The 18,143-nt window shown below is 40.5% G+C and overlaps 1 protein-coding gene across 5 annotated transcripts in view; it reads right to left on the bottom strand.

Annotated features, from left to right (window-relative positions):
* SDCCAG8 (SHH signaling and ciliogenesis regulator SDCCAG8) overlaps nt 1–18,143 on the bottom strand; it is a 154,854-nt gene that overhangs the window by 47,725 nt on the left and 88,986 nt on the right. For 3 of the 5 annotated variants that reach the window (XM_084622214.1, XM_084622215.1, XM_084622216.1), the window contains 2 exons: nt 16,130–16,238; nt 9,144–9,275 (listed from right to left, as the gene is read on the bottom strand). The exons of 1 other annotated variant lie outside the window; for it this stretch is intronic. In XM_084622214.1, coding sequence (XP_084478340.1) covers nt 9,144–9,275; nt 16,130–16,238 — 241 coding nt within the window. The remainder of the gene's footprint in view (nt 1–9,143; nt 9,276–16,129; nt 16,239–18,143) is intronic. One more of the 5 variants, XM_084622217.1, reaches the window with a different exon arrangement.

Below are 18,143 nucleotides of genomic sequence, written 5' to 3'. Positions count from 1 at the left end.
CTAAACAGTTGTTGCGCTTCACTAGAATGTCTGAAGGGAAGACCACCCCAGGTAGTTGGCTGCAGACACATCCTAGCAGCATGGCACATAGTTATGATTTGACACATATAGTCTTTATAAATCCAATGTCTATGAAGTCAAACAAATCTCCTTCTTATTTATAGTAACAGGCAAGAGCAGATCTCTGCCGTCTTGTTACACAGATGGTTATAACATTTTTATAGTTAACTTACAACCACTGATGCCTGAGGAATAGACACACATCTGCCCCAAACTGCCAATCCCATAGGCTCTTTCTTTTCAGCTACCAGAAACATAGTTGAAATAGGTGTAAAAAGCCCATCTATATAAATGTTCTACACAATTTGTGCATGTGTGTATACATGCCCACACATAATATACAAATTATTTTGAGTATTTATATTACATATACAAATATAATACACAGATTGCACAACGTTGGAGTGTAATATCCTGTTCAGCAGGTACAAATGTGAACAAACTACTATTTGACTGGTACATTCCTCCTAGCAGAGGATATTTCAAGCAACCAGAAAATAATAAAAGATGATATACCAAAACACGCAAGTCAAACCTCATCACAATAGACTAGCCTTTTATGAGATTCTAAACAACTGGAGGAAATTATAATAAAGTATTGACTATTTTGCCAGCAAAAATGCTCTGATTTTCAGACCATTATTGTACAGAACATCCATATCCCCATTTACAGTATTCTAAACAATCTTTGAAAAACAGTATTTACAAGCCTACAAATCAATAATTTATTGATAATATAAAATAACTTCAAGAATCCATATGCACTTTATAAACTGTGGCCCATATACTCCATCTCACTGCCTAGTTCAGGAAAAAGAACTATGGATTAGGGCCTGACAGGCTCATGCAAAGAAAGGAAGTGGTTAAGAGAGGGGCTCTCGCACTACATGTAGACATCTTTCCTCATTTGCTGCAACTCCACACACCATCTAGGCTCTAAGAAGTGTGCGGGCCAAGGTTTGGAAGAAGAGCTAGCTACTCTAAGTAACATGCTTCCTTTTTCAGCCTATGGCCATTCCAATGGAGAAAGGTCAGAGAGTTGATGCTGCCTAAAGAGATGAACTATGTTCAAACCCTTACATTAACCAAAATCACTCTAATGGTTAGGAAGGGGAACGTATTTAGAAAAGTCAAGTGATAAGTAACAAGTGCTGAATACACCAGACTAGATCAAAATCAATTAAAGCTTAAGAGAGCTGATGAAATCCTTGCCTATGATAGTATGGTTGCGAATTAATTACAAATTAATAAGTTCAATCATTAATACACCTAAAGCAAGTCTCCCTCAACTCCCCCCTTGCCACCAACTAGTACAGGTCCCGTCACTGCAACAGAGAGAACTGTGTGCAGAGCACTTTAACATTGGTACTGAAAATGCAGACAGTACAGACCATGAGCCAACATTTCAGGTGAACCTAAAAATGGCAACCAGATTTAATATCATCTAGAATTTTTAAATTAAATTTATTTTTGGGAGAAAGGAATGTGGTAGTGGTTTGTTTTAGGTTTTATTTTTGCTGTATTTGTTATTATATTTCTTTGCTGGTTGCCTCCATTTATAACTGGCCTTGTAATAATTTTTTTCCCTCTTAGCAAGAAAAAAAAAATTACTTTTTACTATTAAGAGTCATTTTTTGCAGAATGGAAAAATGCAGACTTTAATGACAAAATTATATTTAAAAATTGAAATGATGCTAACACGTTCTTTGCAGCAGCACAGTGTTCAAAGTGACATTTCTCCAAGATTCAGAACTGTAAAGTTACCAAGTAAAGTTGACCACACATCTCCAGTGACAGAGCAATGACACTGTCATCTTGATCAAATGCCACAATTTAGACAATGCTTCTCAGCTAATTTACTCACCCTCAAAAATCCATCTTAAAATTAAAAGCATGTGGGAGCAAGAAGACAATAAAGAACAAACTGATGTAAAAAGAAGGCAGGTAAAAGAAAGAAGGGAGGACAAGCCATGGAGAGCATCATGGGCTTCTATATAGTAACAAAAACCACAACAACTGTACAGCCCATCTCTCCTTCACTCCCACAAATTGCAAACTTCTCAGCTCAGTTCCATTTCAATAGCAGGTGTCAACTATCTATCATTCAGATGGACATCTCCTTTCTTTTAATGACACATTTCACTGAGCAAACAAAACTGAAAGGGATGAATATTTACATTATATTCAAAGAAGGGACTCAAAAACAACTTTAATTATTATAATTTAAATATGAAATAACCTTGTCCTTAAAAAAACACTCCATATCATCAGAACAGATGTTTATAAACAGCATATTTTCTATAGAGAAAGATAGAAATAATAGGGAAAGTGTTATCTTGTCTATTTTCATTGACAAACATTTCTAAGCTGCTACTTCAAAACAAGTTGACTGATCAATTAATAAGGTCTTACTCTAACTACTGTTTTATGGAACTAAAAAAGGAATATAAAATAGTTATTGCCCTGTCGTTTGTATCCCATAGCAAAAAACAAAGTGATGACAAACAAGAGTAACCTTTTTTCTCACTATAAATACCATATTTCATTACAATATAAATGCAAAAATGTATTTGTAGAACATCTCTCATCTGTGACAACAAATTATTGATTCACTCAGTATTTGTGAAATATCATAAGACATCTGGTGAAAGATCGGAGGAGCAAAGAAGAAAAAATGTGGTACTAATATCTAAAGAAGTAAAGGATGATGACCATTGCAGTTACCATCCAGCAGGTTTAACTATTATATAGAAGACGACAACTCTATAAACAATCGAGAGAGCAACAGAATTATGAACAATACATTGTGTTTATGAAGAACACCGACTTCTGGTTTTGACAGAATTACAAAATTAGTGTATCAAGGGACTGAAATACAGATAGTGTGTTTCAATATTATAAAACATTTGACTCATGGAAAGTTAAAATCAATTGAATCAATTTTGAGAGTGATAAAAATATTCTCACATGAACTGAAAGCTGGCTGAAGAACCAAACAAGAAGATCAATAAATGAAAAATAAACTGGGCTATATTCAATAAAAGTGAGAAACCTGGAAAACAGTAATGCCTAAAGAGACCTTGGGGTAACAGCACATATAGCAAATTAGAAACTATATGTGTGATACAGTAGCAAAAAGTGTTATCTGTGGTTGCATACAAAGAAGAAATGCATCACTGTGCAGAGAGGTAATCATTCTCTATACCACTTTCATGAAAGCACTAGTATTTGAGACAGAAGGCTGAACAATGCAGCAAACTCCATTACTGCTAAGTAAAAAAAAAAAAAAAGACTAGCCTGGGTAAGGCAGCAACAGGCTGCAGAGGTCTAGAATAGTAGACTAAAAACCTCACTATTTTTTGATTTAGGAAAAACATCAAATGCATAGGCTAGAAAACAGTGGCTTTTTATGACTTTCTACTGTACTTAGTGTACACGAACAATTCATAGTCAAGTTCATGACCTTTGGGAACAAACTTAATACATTAGCTCAGCTGATATTAAAATCTACAACTGTTCTTCATTGTGGAAGTTGTAAAACAGCTTTACTGTGATTTTTAAGCTGTTTCTGATAACATTCCATTCGCTACCTGATGTTTAAATAAATACAGAATTAGATCAACTATAAAACCAAAGCATTCATCACTTTCCCCTTTAATATACTGGTAAAATCTCTTGACTATGGCTCAGTTAGATGATAATCTATGCCACATTTATAAATTATAAAATATTAAATTTAGGAAAACACAGTTACTGCACTGGTTTTAGTGCTCTCCATCATTAACAGCAGTAGCAGAAGGTAAGGCACTGCCTGCAGCATGACCACGTTCCTCTCAGACCAATTTTCTGTTCTGTATTAATGCTTTGATTCATTTCTAGTGCATAAAATTGCTGTGATGGTATAGAAAACGATGAACAACTTCTTCATGATCTCTGTTTCATTCTAATGCATATTAAATGTCGCCCTAACAGCTGACAAAAGACAGATCTGAAATTCAAGCTAGTAGTAATAATGAAGCAGAGTGGCCTGGGTACTAAGCTAGAAAAAAGGAAAAATACAGATATTTTCAATGGGCCCCTCTTTATGCAAGATGACAGGACTCCTCTCACAACATACCAGTTTGTTATGGTGTTGAGTTGGGGACTGATTAGGTTGGGGCTTCCAGCCCAGGAATTTGGTTCTCACTCATTCAGGATTTGGACTACAACAGCAGCGGCACAGCTGGGTATGGGGGCTAGGGTAATTCAGGCATTGGCATTCAGAAGCATACAGAATGTACATGACACCCCCAGGTAGGGAATTTTTCGTTGTTCATTTTTCATTGTTTTCATTCCAGATGCAGGAAGACAGGCCATGCTGACAGTGGCACAGATCTATGGGCACAGCATTGTTTATGGGTGGGCATCCAGGCTGTCTGAGTGTTCGCAGCTAGGGCTTAGTGATGAAGCAGTCCTGAGCTAGCACAGAAGGAGGGGCATATTATGGGACCAGCTGATACTACTTCTGTATACATGCCATTTCTGTGGCACATGCCACTTCTGTATACTGGGGGCTTATCAGTGGGCACCAGATATAATTGTGGTGCAATGTGGAGGAAATGATTTAGGAATGTGTAAAGGGATAGCCTGAATGCTTAGAGTTAAGAGGGACTTGGGGCTGATCCTGGAACTTTTTCTAGGTGTAAAAATTTTATGATAGGACATGCACATGCAGGGTGTTGCAGGGAACAGTGAAGCACTTCCTATGCCCTGGGGTCAACAAGGCTAGGAAGTATGTGAATTGGGAGGTGGCCAAATTCATGGGGATCGGGGAGGGGAAGAGGGGATGTCAGTAATTTTGCATCCTGACATAGCAGCCTAATCAAACCGTATGTAGTATCTCCTGTCCTTATTCCAGTATGATGAGACAATACATATGTTTTCTAAAAGCAGAGGTGAGGCTGGAATTCCTGTAGTAGCATGGATTACACTGTGAATGTGTGCTCCATAAACAGAGCATTTCAGATGCTGTTATACTAGCAGCCAATTTATAACTTGTAAGGCCTTCACTTTTACTTATCCCACATCAGCTACCTAAACCAATATTTTATAGATGAAAATCCATTTTACCCAACTAAAACCCAACATAACAGTTTTCAACTTTCAATAATAAAAAAGCCAGCTTTTTTTTCGTACTTATACTTACTGTGGTCGTGCCCAAAGGCTCAAGTGAGATTAGAGTTTCATTGTGCTAGGCACTGTACAAATACATAGGCTGACATGCTCCCCACTCCCCAAGGCTGGAATCTAATATAAAACAACTAATGCAAGGAACCAAGGGAGCGTGTCATGGAGAGGGAGGATGAGGGTAGCAATGAAATCATCCGGTTTCACAGACTAAATGCACCATCTGAGATTTCAGAATCTCTTTTTTTTCCTTTGAAGTTTAACTGTGGGGGCAGAAGTGAGGTGAAATGGCAGGAGCAGGATGAGTTACTGGGAGGAAGCAAGCAACAAAGAAGGAAAAGGAAGAATGGAGGGAAGGGGGACAGAGACCGGCAGCAGAGGAACTCTGTTAGACAGCGGTAGGAGGGGGAAGGGGCAAACAATCACCAGACAGAACACCCTGTGTAACATATAGGCCTTGATACTCTGGTCATCTAAACTCTCTTGATATGGAGCGGGGGGTTGTAGAGAGCTGGTTGCAGCTCGCTCCCCGATTCAGGGCTGTCCAGTTCTAGCATAACGTAGAGCTCCCTCCTGTGCAGCCCTAACTTACACTACTGGCTTGAAGTCCCTCCAGAGTGGAGGATTTGGTGCACCAGAGCTATACTCTGCTCTGCCCCTTTCCTCATCGTCCTGCCCAAACTCCCTCCCAGCATCCCTTCCTTCCTATTACACTGAGAACCCAGGGTGGAAGGAGCATGAGGAGGCTGGTGATGGAATCGTTGGCTGATCTCCTCCATGCAGGCAAAATTCTGCCCCAGCTGTTTTTGGCCAGTTTATGGCCATTAAATGCTGCCTGCACAGCACAGAGTGGACTGGAGTCTCTGGCATACAGAATGGTGCTATCACCGATGTCCAGGAAGAGTTTCATACCAGCCCCACTGCAGCTGCTCCCACTCCCATGTTGCTGGGGAAGTCTCTACTACCCTTGAGGGCTGGCTATACCCTCAAAAGCTTCTGCCCTTCCTCATTCTCAGCCCACATGACTAAGGGATGGGGGTGCACTACTTGAGTGGGGAGATGCCTCCATAAGAGTAACTCAAATAATATCAAATAATTGGCACTTCCAAGCTATTGGTCAAAATCGAACAGCTTCTACTTTAATAATACTCTTAATACTTAGATTTCCAGTGACAGGTTTTTGTTTATATTAAACACAAATAACTAGATGTGTTAAGAAAATAGTACTGAAAAATATAGCATATTAAATAAGGGCACAAAAGAAAGACATGTTAGTCCTAAGTGGTGCACAGGATCTGTTGCAAGATGTGAATATAGCTGAACCGCTTTGTAATAGTGACCATTATATAACTAAATTTAACATTCTTGTGGAGGAGGAAATACCAAAGAAACCAACCACAGTAGCATTTGACTTCAAAAAGGGGAACTACACAAAAATGAGGAGGCTAGTTAAATGAAAATTAAAAGATAAAGTCACAAGAGTGAAATGCCTGCAAGATGCATGGGAACTTTTAAAAAACACCATAAGGCTCAAACAGGACCAAAAAAATGCCACCAGGACTAAACAACACAGTAAAAGAAGCAGTTAAAGACATCTTTTAAATCCTACTGAGAAAACAGAAAGTAGCATAAACTCTGGCAAGTCAAGTGTAAAAGCATAATTAAACAGGACAAAAAAGAATTTGAAGAGCAACCAGGAAAAGACACAAAAACTAATAAAATTTTAAGATTGTCAGGCTTCCTGTTTCTGATGATCAATCAGTGGGGCCACTGGATGATCGAGTTGCTAAAGGAGTACTCAAGGAAGACAAGGCTATTGCAGTGAAGCTAAATGAATTCTTTGCATCGATCTTCACTGCAAAATTATGAGGAAGACTCCCACAGCTGAGCTATTCTTTTAGGTGACAAATCTGAGCAACTGTCCCAGATTGAGGTGTTAATAGAGGTGATTTGGGAACAAATTGATAAATTAAAGAATAATAAATCACCACAACCAGATGGTATTCACCCAAAAGTTCTGAAAGAACTCAAATATGAAATTGCAGACTGTGGTATGTAAACTATTGCTTAAATCAGCCTTTACATCAGATGACTGGAGAATAGGTAATGTAACATCAATTTTTAAAAAAGGTTCCAGAGGCGATTCTAGCAATTACTTACTGGTAAGCCTAACTTCAGGCAAACTGGTTGAAACTACAGCAAAGAACAGAATTACCAGACACACAGATGAATGTGATATGCTGGGGAGAGTCAACATAGCTTTTGTAAAGGGAAATCATGCCTCAACAATGCACTATCGTTCTTGGCACGGGGGGTAGGGTGGGGGGTGTGTCAAAAACACGTGCACAAGGTTGATCTGGTGGTTCAAGTGTACTTGGACTTTCAGAAAGTCTTTGATAAAGTCCCTCACCAAATCCTCTTAATCAAAGTGTGCAGTCATGGGATAAAAGGGAAGGCCCTCTCATAGATCAGTAACTGGTTAAAAGTCAGGAAACAAAGGGTAGTAACAAAATAGTCAGTTTTCACAATGGAGAGATATAAATAGCAGACTGCCCACAAGGATCAGTACTGGGACCAGTGCTGTTCAACATATTCATAAATGATCTGGAAAAAAGGGTAAAGAGCGATGTGTCAAAGTCTGCAGATGATACAAAATTACTGAAGATACATAAATCCAAAGCGGATTACAAAGGGATCTAACAAAACTGTGTGATGAGGTACCAAAATGGCAGATGAAATTAAATGTTGACAAATGCAAAGTAATGCACGCTAGATAACCATATCCCAACTATACATAAAAAATGATGAGGTCTAAGTCAGCTATTACCACTCAAGAAAGATCTTGGAGTCATTGTGGATAGTTTTCTGAAAACACCTACTCAAGGCACAGCAGCAGTCAAAAAAGCTAACAGAATGTTAGCAACCATAAGGAAAAGGATAGGTAAGACAGAAAATATAATGCCACTACATAAATGAATGGTTCATCCACACCTTAAATACCATGTGCAGTTCTGGTCGCCCCATCTCAGCAAAGATATAATAGAATTAAAAAAGTACAGAGAAGGGCAACAAAAATGATTACCGGTATGGAACAGCTTCCATATGAGGAGAGGTTAAAAAGACTGGTACTCTTCAACTTAGACAAGACATGACTTGGGGGAGAAGGGGAAATATGACAGAGGTCTATAAATTTATGAATGGTGTAGAGAAATTGAATACGGAAATATTATTTACCTCTTCACATAACACCAGAACTAGGGGTCACACAATGAAATTAATAGGCACCAGGTTTAAAACAAACATAAGGAAGTACTTCACACCATGCACAGTCAACCTGTGGAACTCATTGCCAGGGGATGTTGTGAAGGCCAAAAGTATAATTGGTTCAAATAAGCATTAGATAAGTTCATGGAGAATAGGTCCATCAATGGCTATTAGCCAAGATGATCAGGGATGCAACCCCATGCTTTGGGTGTTCCTAAACCTCTGACTGCTAAAAGCTGGAACTGGACAACAGGAGATGGATCACTTGATAAATTGCCCTGTTCTGTTTGTTCCCTCTGAAGCATCTGGCACTGGCCAACACTGAAAGATGGGATATTGTGCTAGATGGACCACTGGTGTGACCCAGTATGACTGTTCTTATGACAATTCATCTGAGACAGCCCAAACAGCAGAAACAGCATACAACACATATGCTAAATCAATTTAGGTCTACATTCTTCAGAGTACTGTGGAAACTGAACATGCTTTCCTGCTGTTTATCCAAAACAGCACAAGCAAAAAGAACAAACAAAGGATGGTCTGAGGTTTTGGTCATTTTCATAAAATAAAAACTAAGGTTTTTTTCTTGTTTATACAACACAACAGGTATTGCATAGTATACCACATATGGACTGATTAATAGAACTTCCTACCTCAGCTTCATTCTCTCATGCATTCTCCCATGCTGGATACACTGTTCTTCCAATTCATCATTTCTTTTCTGCATCTTCTCCAGTCTGTCATGAACATACTCATTTTCCTGACTAAGCTGGCTGACTTCAGACCTAAAGTAGTAAAAACACAGTGGTGATGGATGTTGTCAGATTTCATCCTATAGTGGGCCATCACTATGTAGTCTCAACCTTTATAAAGACTTCTGTACATGTATGTGTAAATAGGCTCTTATTAGAACCTACAGAAACAAACATTTTACCTAGTAAGCCACATCCTAGCATCTGGAGACATGACACTCTGGTATGCCACTTTTTGGTAACCCAGTTATAATAAGAGCGGCCTCTCACTTATAGATATGTAAAAACCCACTTATGCAAGATCACAATTCCCCTTGCTTGGTGTGGACAATCAGACTAAGGAGTGATTTTAAAGACAATTGGCCATTTTTGGTGTCAAATGAGGTCAATGGAGTTGTATCAGATTTACAATAGATCAGGACCTGAAAGCAAATAGGCGATGGAATGCCTAGTTTGACAATCCTGACAGGGTTTAAGCAGAACAGAGGTCTTTGAGCAGTTCATTAGTTGTGGAGTGGAATGAGGACTGGGGTGGCTTTGTGCATACCTACCAGCAGAAACTCGGATGCGTTGGGGACATTAGGTGCTTCCGGGGTTAAGTGGCAGCTAAGCAATTTTGTGAATGTCAGTGGGACATAAATATTGGACATACGCACATAAGTCCTTCTGTGAATCTAGTCCTCTGTGTCCATGTGCTAGATACAGTACAGAACTGGAAACCAGGCACTCTTCAGTTCTAATCCTGGCTCTGACACAGACTCCTTCAGCAGCTTTGGACAAATCATTTATTTGAATTTCCTAATATATAAAAGGGAATAACGGTCAAGGAAGACTCCCCAACTGTGGGGGCACTAGGACCAAGGTGGTGTCTCCCCTTCCCACCATCATGTGGGCTTGGGAGAAGACTGCAGAGAGGAGCCAGACAGAAACTCCAGCCTGCAGGGACGGAAGAAGCCAAAGTGGGATCCTTTAGCCATTCAGAGAACTTTCTACAGTTTTGACTGGACTTTCTCTGCCCTGTGCTGATTGGTTGCTCCAACCTTCTCCTTCCATTTCCCCTTTCTCCAGTGTCTCTTCATCTTAGCGTCACTCCTCTTCTCCCCTTCCCTGTCCCCCTCATTGCTTCTCCCTTCAACATCCCCTCTCCCTTTCCTTTAGCTTATCATTCCTAACTAAACCCACCAAACATAAAATAAATAAAATATAATGGAAATAATGTGATGTTTGTTGCCATCAACTGTTTACTCTGATTGTAACCTCTTAGGGGACGGGACTGTCTTTTTGTTCTGTGTTTGTGCAGCTCCTAGCACAATGGGTCCAGTGCATGACTTGAGGTCTCATAGGTGCTACAGAAATACAAATAAATATCAGCAACCCACCTCACAGGGTTTTTCAGATTAATTACTGAATGGTTTATAAAACACGTTGAGACCTATGAGTAAAAGGTACTATTATAAGAGCAAAGTATTAATTTTATTAATAAGCCAAAACTGCTACGTTGAGCTTCAGAGTACATTTATCAGAAGATGAATAGCAAGGATCACGTTTTATTCATTGTACATGACAGTAATTTCATCTTTCAACATCTCAGTTTACCCATGTGTAAAATGGGGATAATACAACTTAGTACCTCACAGGGCACTGTAAGACTTAATAGATGAAGATATATTAAGTGTCTTGAGTCATTTTGACAGAAAAGTCATTAAGAGCAAATTATCATCATCACATATCCATAGCATACCATTACTATTGTAACTAGTGAAACTAAATATAAGTTATGAATATATCCTAGTGCAGTGGTTCTGAATGAGAGGTATGTGTGCCCATGGGGGTACTCAGAGGTCTTCCAGGGGGTACCATCAACTCATCTAGATATCTGCCTAGTTTTACAACAAGCTACCTAAAAAACCATTAGCAAAGTCAGTACAAACTGAAATTTCACAGGCAATGACTTGTTTATACTGCTCTATATATTATACACTGAAATGTAAGTACAATATTAATATTCTAATTGATTTATTTTACAATTATATGGTAAAAATGAGAAACTAAGCAATTTTTCAGTAATAGTGTGCTGTGACACTTGTATTTTTAGCTCTTATTTTGTAAGCAAGTAGTTTTTCTGTGAGGTAAAACTTGGGGTACGCAAGACAAATCAGACTCCTGAAAGGGGTACAATCGTCTGGAAAAATTGAGAAACATGTGCCTAATGGAATGACTGAATTCTAGGGGAGAAATTCTCTTCCAATTGTGATACCCAGGTGCTGCTCTGGTGGCATATAAGACATAAAAAGGCTGCAGTAGAATGGGGGAGAAAGCAGCATAGGGCCAGTGTAACTGGTTTGCCTCTGCTCTCCTCATAAACCCTCACGTGCTGGGTATGGAAGGGAAGCATGTTGGAAGGATGAGGGGCAACACTATAGCACATAGCACTGTGGAGATTCTGGGTTACGATACAGCCCTCAGGAAGCCGCTGTTAAGTCTGAGCAGCTCATAGCTACTCTAATTTACATCACTGGCTACACCAGCCCCTGCAGAAGCCCAGAACTTGGACAGCAGAAAGATGGCTTATAATACACCACTTTGCAGTGCTGCCAACTCCCACAATTTTATCTCAAGTCTCTAGATATTTGGTGTTTTTCCTAGAGCGCCAAGATTCGTGTGATTATGTAAGAATCTCAGCCTCCATTTAAAACAAAGGGTAATTTCTATCCCGAACTGCTGTGAAAGTTTTGAAAACATAACCTAAGGGCACCCTAAAATTAAAAATCCAGGAGGCAAATAAATATTCAATTTTTTTTAAAACATAATTTTTAAGTCACTCCATTTTTGGAGGTCTGATTCATGATTTTCTTTTAAACACTTGGATTCAGTAAAAGTTCTTTTCCCCTACTTCCTTCTACACTGTGTCTTTTGCACTGTACTTCTTACAGCCACAGTACAGAATCAGAGCTTAGCTGTTTTATTCAACAATGTCTATTCTTACTCCTCAGAAAACCAGTCAATTTTATAGTATTACAATGACAAGTGCTATAAAGTAACATTTTTATTGACATAATTGGGATTGGGATAATTCTTCTTTAAGTGGATAGCATATCATCTTAATGATTTGGTTTTGAACACAGATTTCACATCCTGGTACCACTAGCTTGGGCAAGCTACTGCTGGTGTTGAGTGTAATGAGTGCAGTCTCTAAACAGAACATCAACCAAACATGCAGAAAAATAGTTCAATCGGGTGTATGTCCTTTACTTCAATTAAACTCACACAGTTGGACACCTACTGTTGCCAAACCAGTAATATAATTTATACATTATAGTCCAAACAGTAAAACTACACTAAAAGTCATTTAACAATATTTATAACACCATAAAATACAGTGTTAAAATATATGAACTGCAATATGTACCAAAATTGTAAAATTTGTTTCTCATCATCAGTGATTAAAACCAGGATCATTGCTCTAGCTTCAATACTCACAACCCTGGTGACAGATTAGAATTCAAATCTTAATGATCAATTTACAATTAACAAGATAGAAGTGAAACAAATTAAACCAACCATTATATATAACGAGACCCAATGGACTCCCATTGTTCCCCTTAATTACAAAACGCAAATCACAAATACACAATGGGCAGTGTTAAGCATCAATCCACAAGTCTAGGAACTCAGACAGTAACAATCAGAAAAAATGAACCAAATAACACAAAAAACCCTCCAAAGGACTACATTTTGATTTTTTTACACTTGCATGTATATACTGTACCTTAATATACACTATCTTCTATGCAGCCTGAGGGGTGTATAATCTGTTCAGTATTCTGTCCTGAGATCTATCTAGCCCTAGGTAGGGGTTAGCTCACAATAAAAGGTTTTACCTAACAAAAAACATATTACAGTAATCATACAGGAACCATGTATGAAGTATAGTGAGGTAGGTACATAGCTGGAGGTAACATTTCATATAAATGCATTTGTAAAGCTTAAACTTAGTCTGCTTCTTCTAAATGTGCAAACATCTTATATAAGTCTATACTTCTATTGGATCTCTTATTGCAAAAGCTTAAGTGTTTTTACACACATTAATTAATATAGCATCATAGGACTCGTGTTAAGTATTATCCACATTTTACCAATGGGGAAACTGAGTCACGGAGGTTCCCAAGTAGCATGGCAAACAACATATCTAGGAAGAGAAATCATATGTTCTGATCCCAGACCTCTGCTCTAATCACTAGACTAGTCACTCTAATGTGCTGTGTAGAATCCAGGATTTTGGCAGTAACTGAAGCCTATGGTTTGGCCACTATTCCAGAATGCAGCAAAAGTGTCTTCCATTCAGACAAATAGGGCACACTGAATAAACTATATGATCAGAATCTGTTTTGAATAATATATATAGGCACCATATTATGAAATCTGCAAGAGAGGATGGGAAAGCCAATGGCACACTGGGCACTCTACACATTACTTCCTCTGGTCATTCAAATCACAACTGCTAAAATCATCTTTCTTGTCTGCAATTCTAACCTCATCTCACCAAATCCCTCTACTAGCTTCCCATTTTCCACCATCTTTATTTCAATCTTCTTGTCCTCACCTTCAAGACCCTTGACAATTCTGCCTCTCCCAACTTATCCATTCTTGTTTCTGGATTGAATCAAACCGCCATTCCCTCCATTCCAATTATGTCAGCCTCAACCCACCTCATTAATGATCTGGAGGATGGCGTGGACTGCACCCTCAGCAAGTTTGCAGATGACACTAAACTGGGAGGAGTGGTAGATACACTGGAGGGTAAAGATAGGATACAGAGGGACCGAGACAAATTAGAGGGTTGGGTCAAAAGAAAACTGATGAGGTTCAACAAGGACAAGTGCAGAGTCCTCCACTTAGGACGGAAGAAACCCATGCACTGCTACAGACTCGAGACCAAGTGGTTAGGCAGCAGTTCTGCAGAAAAGGACCTAGGGGTTACAGTGGACAAGAAGCTGGATGAGAGTCAACAGTGCGCCCTTGTTGCCAAGAAGGCTAATGGCATTTTGGTCTGCATAAGTAGGAGCATTGCCAACAGATTAAGGGACATGATCATTCCCCTCTATTCCACATTGGTGAGGCCTCATCTGGAGTACTGTCTCCAGTTTTGGGTCCCACACTACAAGAAGGATGTGGAAAAATTGGAAAGAGTCCAGTGGAGGGCAACAAAAATTATTAGGGGGCTGGAGCACATGACTTATGAGGAGAGGCTGAGGGGACTGGGATTATTTAGGCTGCAGAAGAGAAGAATGAGGGGGGATTTGATAGCTGCTTTCAACTACCTGAAAGGGGGTTCCAAAAAGGATGGATCTAGACTGTTCTCAGTGGTAGCAGATGACAGAACAAGGAGTAATGGTTTCAAGTTGCAGTGGGGGAGGTTTAGGTTGGATATTAAGAAAAACTTTTTCACTAGGAGGGTTGTGAAAAACTGGAATGGGTTATCTAGGGAGGCGGTGGAATCTCCTTCCTTAGATATTTTTAAGGTCAGGCTTGACAAAGCCCTAGTTGAGATGATTTAGTAGGGGATTGGTCCTGCTTTGAGCAGGGGGTTGGACTAGATGACCTCCTGAGGTCCCTTCCAACCCTGGTATTTTATGATTCTACGTAATGTGAACAGGTGGAATAATTCCTATTTCAATTATTTTAAATTATTACTTTGCCTGCAGCCAATTATGGCTTCAAGCTTCACCAGCTCTCTGAATACTTCCTATTTTGTGAGTCTTATGTTACTCTTACAATGCTGGACAATCTGAAAGGCAGATTGACTGGCAAAAGTGTTACTTGTTTACCTCCCGAGGAACCAGCATCACATTTGCAACAGGGGAGTCTCTTTTTAAACTGACCCATTTTACATTCCCTCCATTTTAATCCCTTCTCCAAATCCTTTGCTTACCAAATTCACTTTGGATGAAATTCACCCCATATGGAGAGTATGCATAAAGTCCACGCTCCACTCAATACTCACTTTGTCCTGCAAGTAAGATTTAATGGGGGATAGGCCTGTGAAGGCTCTCTGCAAAGAGGTGAGTTTCACTCTTTTGGAATACAAAATCAAATGGCTTATTTTATTTATATCACATATGAACACAGAATCTCAATGCTAGAACCACAAAGTATCCCAATTCTTTGCAGAATAACCTTCTTCTAGCTTAAGGACATGTTATGAACAGGACATAACACTATACTGTATATGAACACTATACTGTATATGGATATAGTGCAACTCTAAACTCCTACTATTACTCAACTACTTTATAGTCTAATTTTTTAGTTGTTCCACATGTAGAACCATTTACCTCAATGGTAATGTCACATGAATGGAGGCTATAGAATCAGACACTTACTGAGCAGCAATTTTCACAAGAGTTTGCGGAGAGGGAAGATGTGATGAAGATCCCGAACCACTAGCTAGTGTGTGCTACTGTAAACTAAATGACTTATTTAAAAAAATTTAAGTCATTTAACCCCAGATACTCAACAGAATTCAGCTTCTTCGTGTGACATATTTATTATTTTTAACATAATTTCAAACAACATTAGAATTGTAGCAAATTGACTTTTAAATTTATTAATTTTTATTTGAAGAATACTAATCCTAAGAAGAGTATAATATGTGATTTCTCAGATCTGAATAGTCCAAGTAATTTAAATGGAAACATCATTTGAAAAGTGTAAAATTAGAAATACCCTGGGCAAAATCCCATCTTGGTTTCTCAAGTTGCAGATGTCATAACAGATTTGGAATAGGTGTGGATAACAGGTTTTAGAAGAAGAGAATAATAAATATAAATAAAAAAATACAGTAACTCACTTTTAAGTAGCAAGGCTAGTGTAAAAATGACACCTACCTGTTTTTTTCTGTTACATGTTCCAGCTTCCTTGCCAGCGTACAACATTCCTCCTTTAATTTTGCTATGAATGTATTCTGGGAGGTCAGCAAAGAATCCAGTTCATTCACTAGAAATTATATTTTTATATTTATAAAATTAAGACTTGATAGAAAGATTTAAAATATTTTCTTATTCACCCCGCCCCTACTTTTTTAAAAATATGGTTTAAATTCCAGGCATTTGAACATGGGATAATGATCTAATCACAATTTACCAAAGAATGGCTAAACTTAAGAATTTCTGAAAAATCTAAGCCACTTCTTCCCCCAGACACCCACAAACATTTATTTCAACCTTTCCAGCAACTCTTCATTAGGGCATAATCTTGCAAGGTGCAGTGTGCCTTCTACTTCTCTTGACATCATAAATGGAGTGTGAGCATCACCTAACACTACCAGGCCTTTGAACAGTTGTCCTTACTGCCTCTTTCTGGTAGGATGACCAAGAAGTCTCATTCACAACGGACATGCAGGTAACTCAACAAAGAGGGTATCTGAGGTGATAATGGACCAAAGCCTTTTGTGACAAACTACCATAAATGTCATATTCACTCTTATTGGTTTTTCTTAAATTTGAGAATGTTATGTTCATGAGGGGCATCAGATTGGCAAACACTAGGCTTTGAAGTCCTCCATATACCCAGCAGGTACAGGATCAGGAGCAGTGGTGAGCTGGATCCGGTTCGCTGGAACTGGTTGTTAAATTTAGAAGCCCTTTTAGAACCAGTTGTCCCGTGACAACTGGTTCTAGAAGGGCTTCTAAATTTAACAACCGGCCAAAAGTGGTGCCTTAGGTGCCGACTCCATGGGTGCTCCAGGGCTGGAGCACCCATGGGGAAAATTTGGTGGGTGCAGAGCACCAACCGGCAGCTCCCCACCCTGCGCCCGGCCCCAGCTCACCTCCACTCCGCCTCCCTGGGCCTGAACGCACCGCCCTGCTCTGCTTCTCTGCCCCTCTGGCTTCCTACGAATCAGCTGTTCACGCAGGAAGCTGGGGAGGGCTGAGAAGCAGGCGGTGGCTTCACGCTCAGGCCCAGGGAGGCGGAGCAGAGGTGAGCTGGGGGTGGGGCGGGCGAGGAGGGCTGCCCACACAACAGCAGGTAACCTGGGGGGCGCGCAGGGGAACCGCTCCCTGCCCCAGCTTACCTCCGCCTCCTTCAGCCTGAGCGCGAAGCCTCCGCCTGCTTCTCAGCCCTCCCCAGCTTCCCAGGCGAACTGCTGATTTGAGGGAAGCTGGGGGTGGGGGGAGGGGGCGTGAAGAAGCAGAGAGGGGTGGCGCGTTCAGGGGCGGAGGCGGAGCGGAGGTGAGCTGGGGCCGGGTGCGGGGTGGGGAGCTGCCGGTGGGGGCTATGCACCCACCAAATTTTCCCCGTGGGAGCTCCAGCCCCAGAGCACCCATGGAGACGGCGCCTAAAGCGCCACTTTTGATGTGATCAGTGGGGGGAGCGGCCGCGCCCCCTGTTCCCCCCCAGCTACGCTACCCCGCCCCTAGGAGCCAGAGGGACCTGCCGGATGCTTCCTGGGAGCCACCCCAGGTAAGCACCACCGGGACTCCCCACCTCTTCCCCCGGCAGGTCCCTCTGGCTCTTAGGGGCGTGGTGGGGTGGGGTGGGCACTCACTACAGTAGCTCACGAGACCTTCTGTCTAGTTCTGGGGGCAGTCAGGGGACAGGGGTGGATGGGTAGGGGTCCCGGGGTGGGGGTGGGGCATCAAGGAATGCGGGGGGGTTGGATGGGGCAGGAGTCCGGGGAGGGAGGGGCGCGGGCCACGATCCCCTCGTGGGGTGAGGAGGGAACCGGTTGTTAAGATTTTGGCAGCTCATCACTGATCAGGAGTGATAATGTCCTTACTGGGCCCCCCAAGGTATCCTATCCATCTTTGCAGAAATCAGCTCATTTAGTTCTTAGTTTTTCCTATTGAGTCTGACAACCAGCATTTGACAAATATGAGGTCTATGTCCAGTGGGAACTGC

The sequence above is a fragment of the Lepidochelys olivacea genome (genome assembly GCF_965140295.1).
Source record: "Lepidochelys olivacea isolate rLepOli2 genome assembly, chromosome: 3".
NCBI classification, from domain to species: Eukaryota; Metazoa; Chordata; order Testudines; family Cheloniidae; genus Lepidochelys; species Lepidochelys olivacea.
Note: the sequence above shows the minus strand (reverse complement) of the source record. Positions and strands in the feature narration are given on the sequence as shown.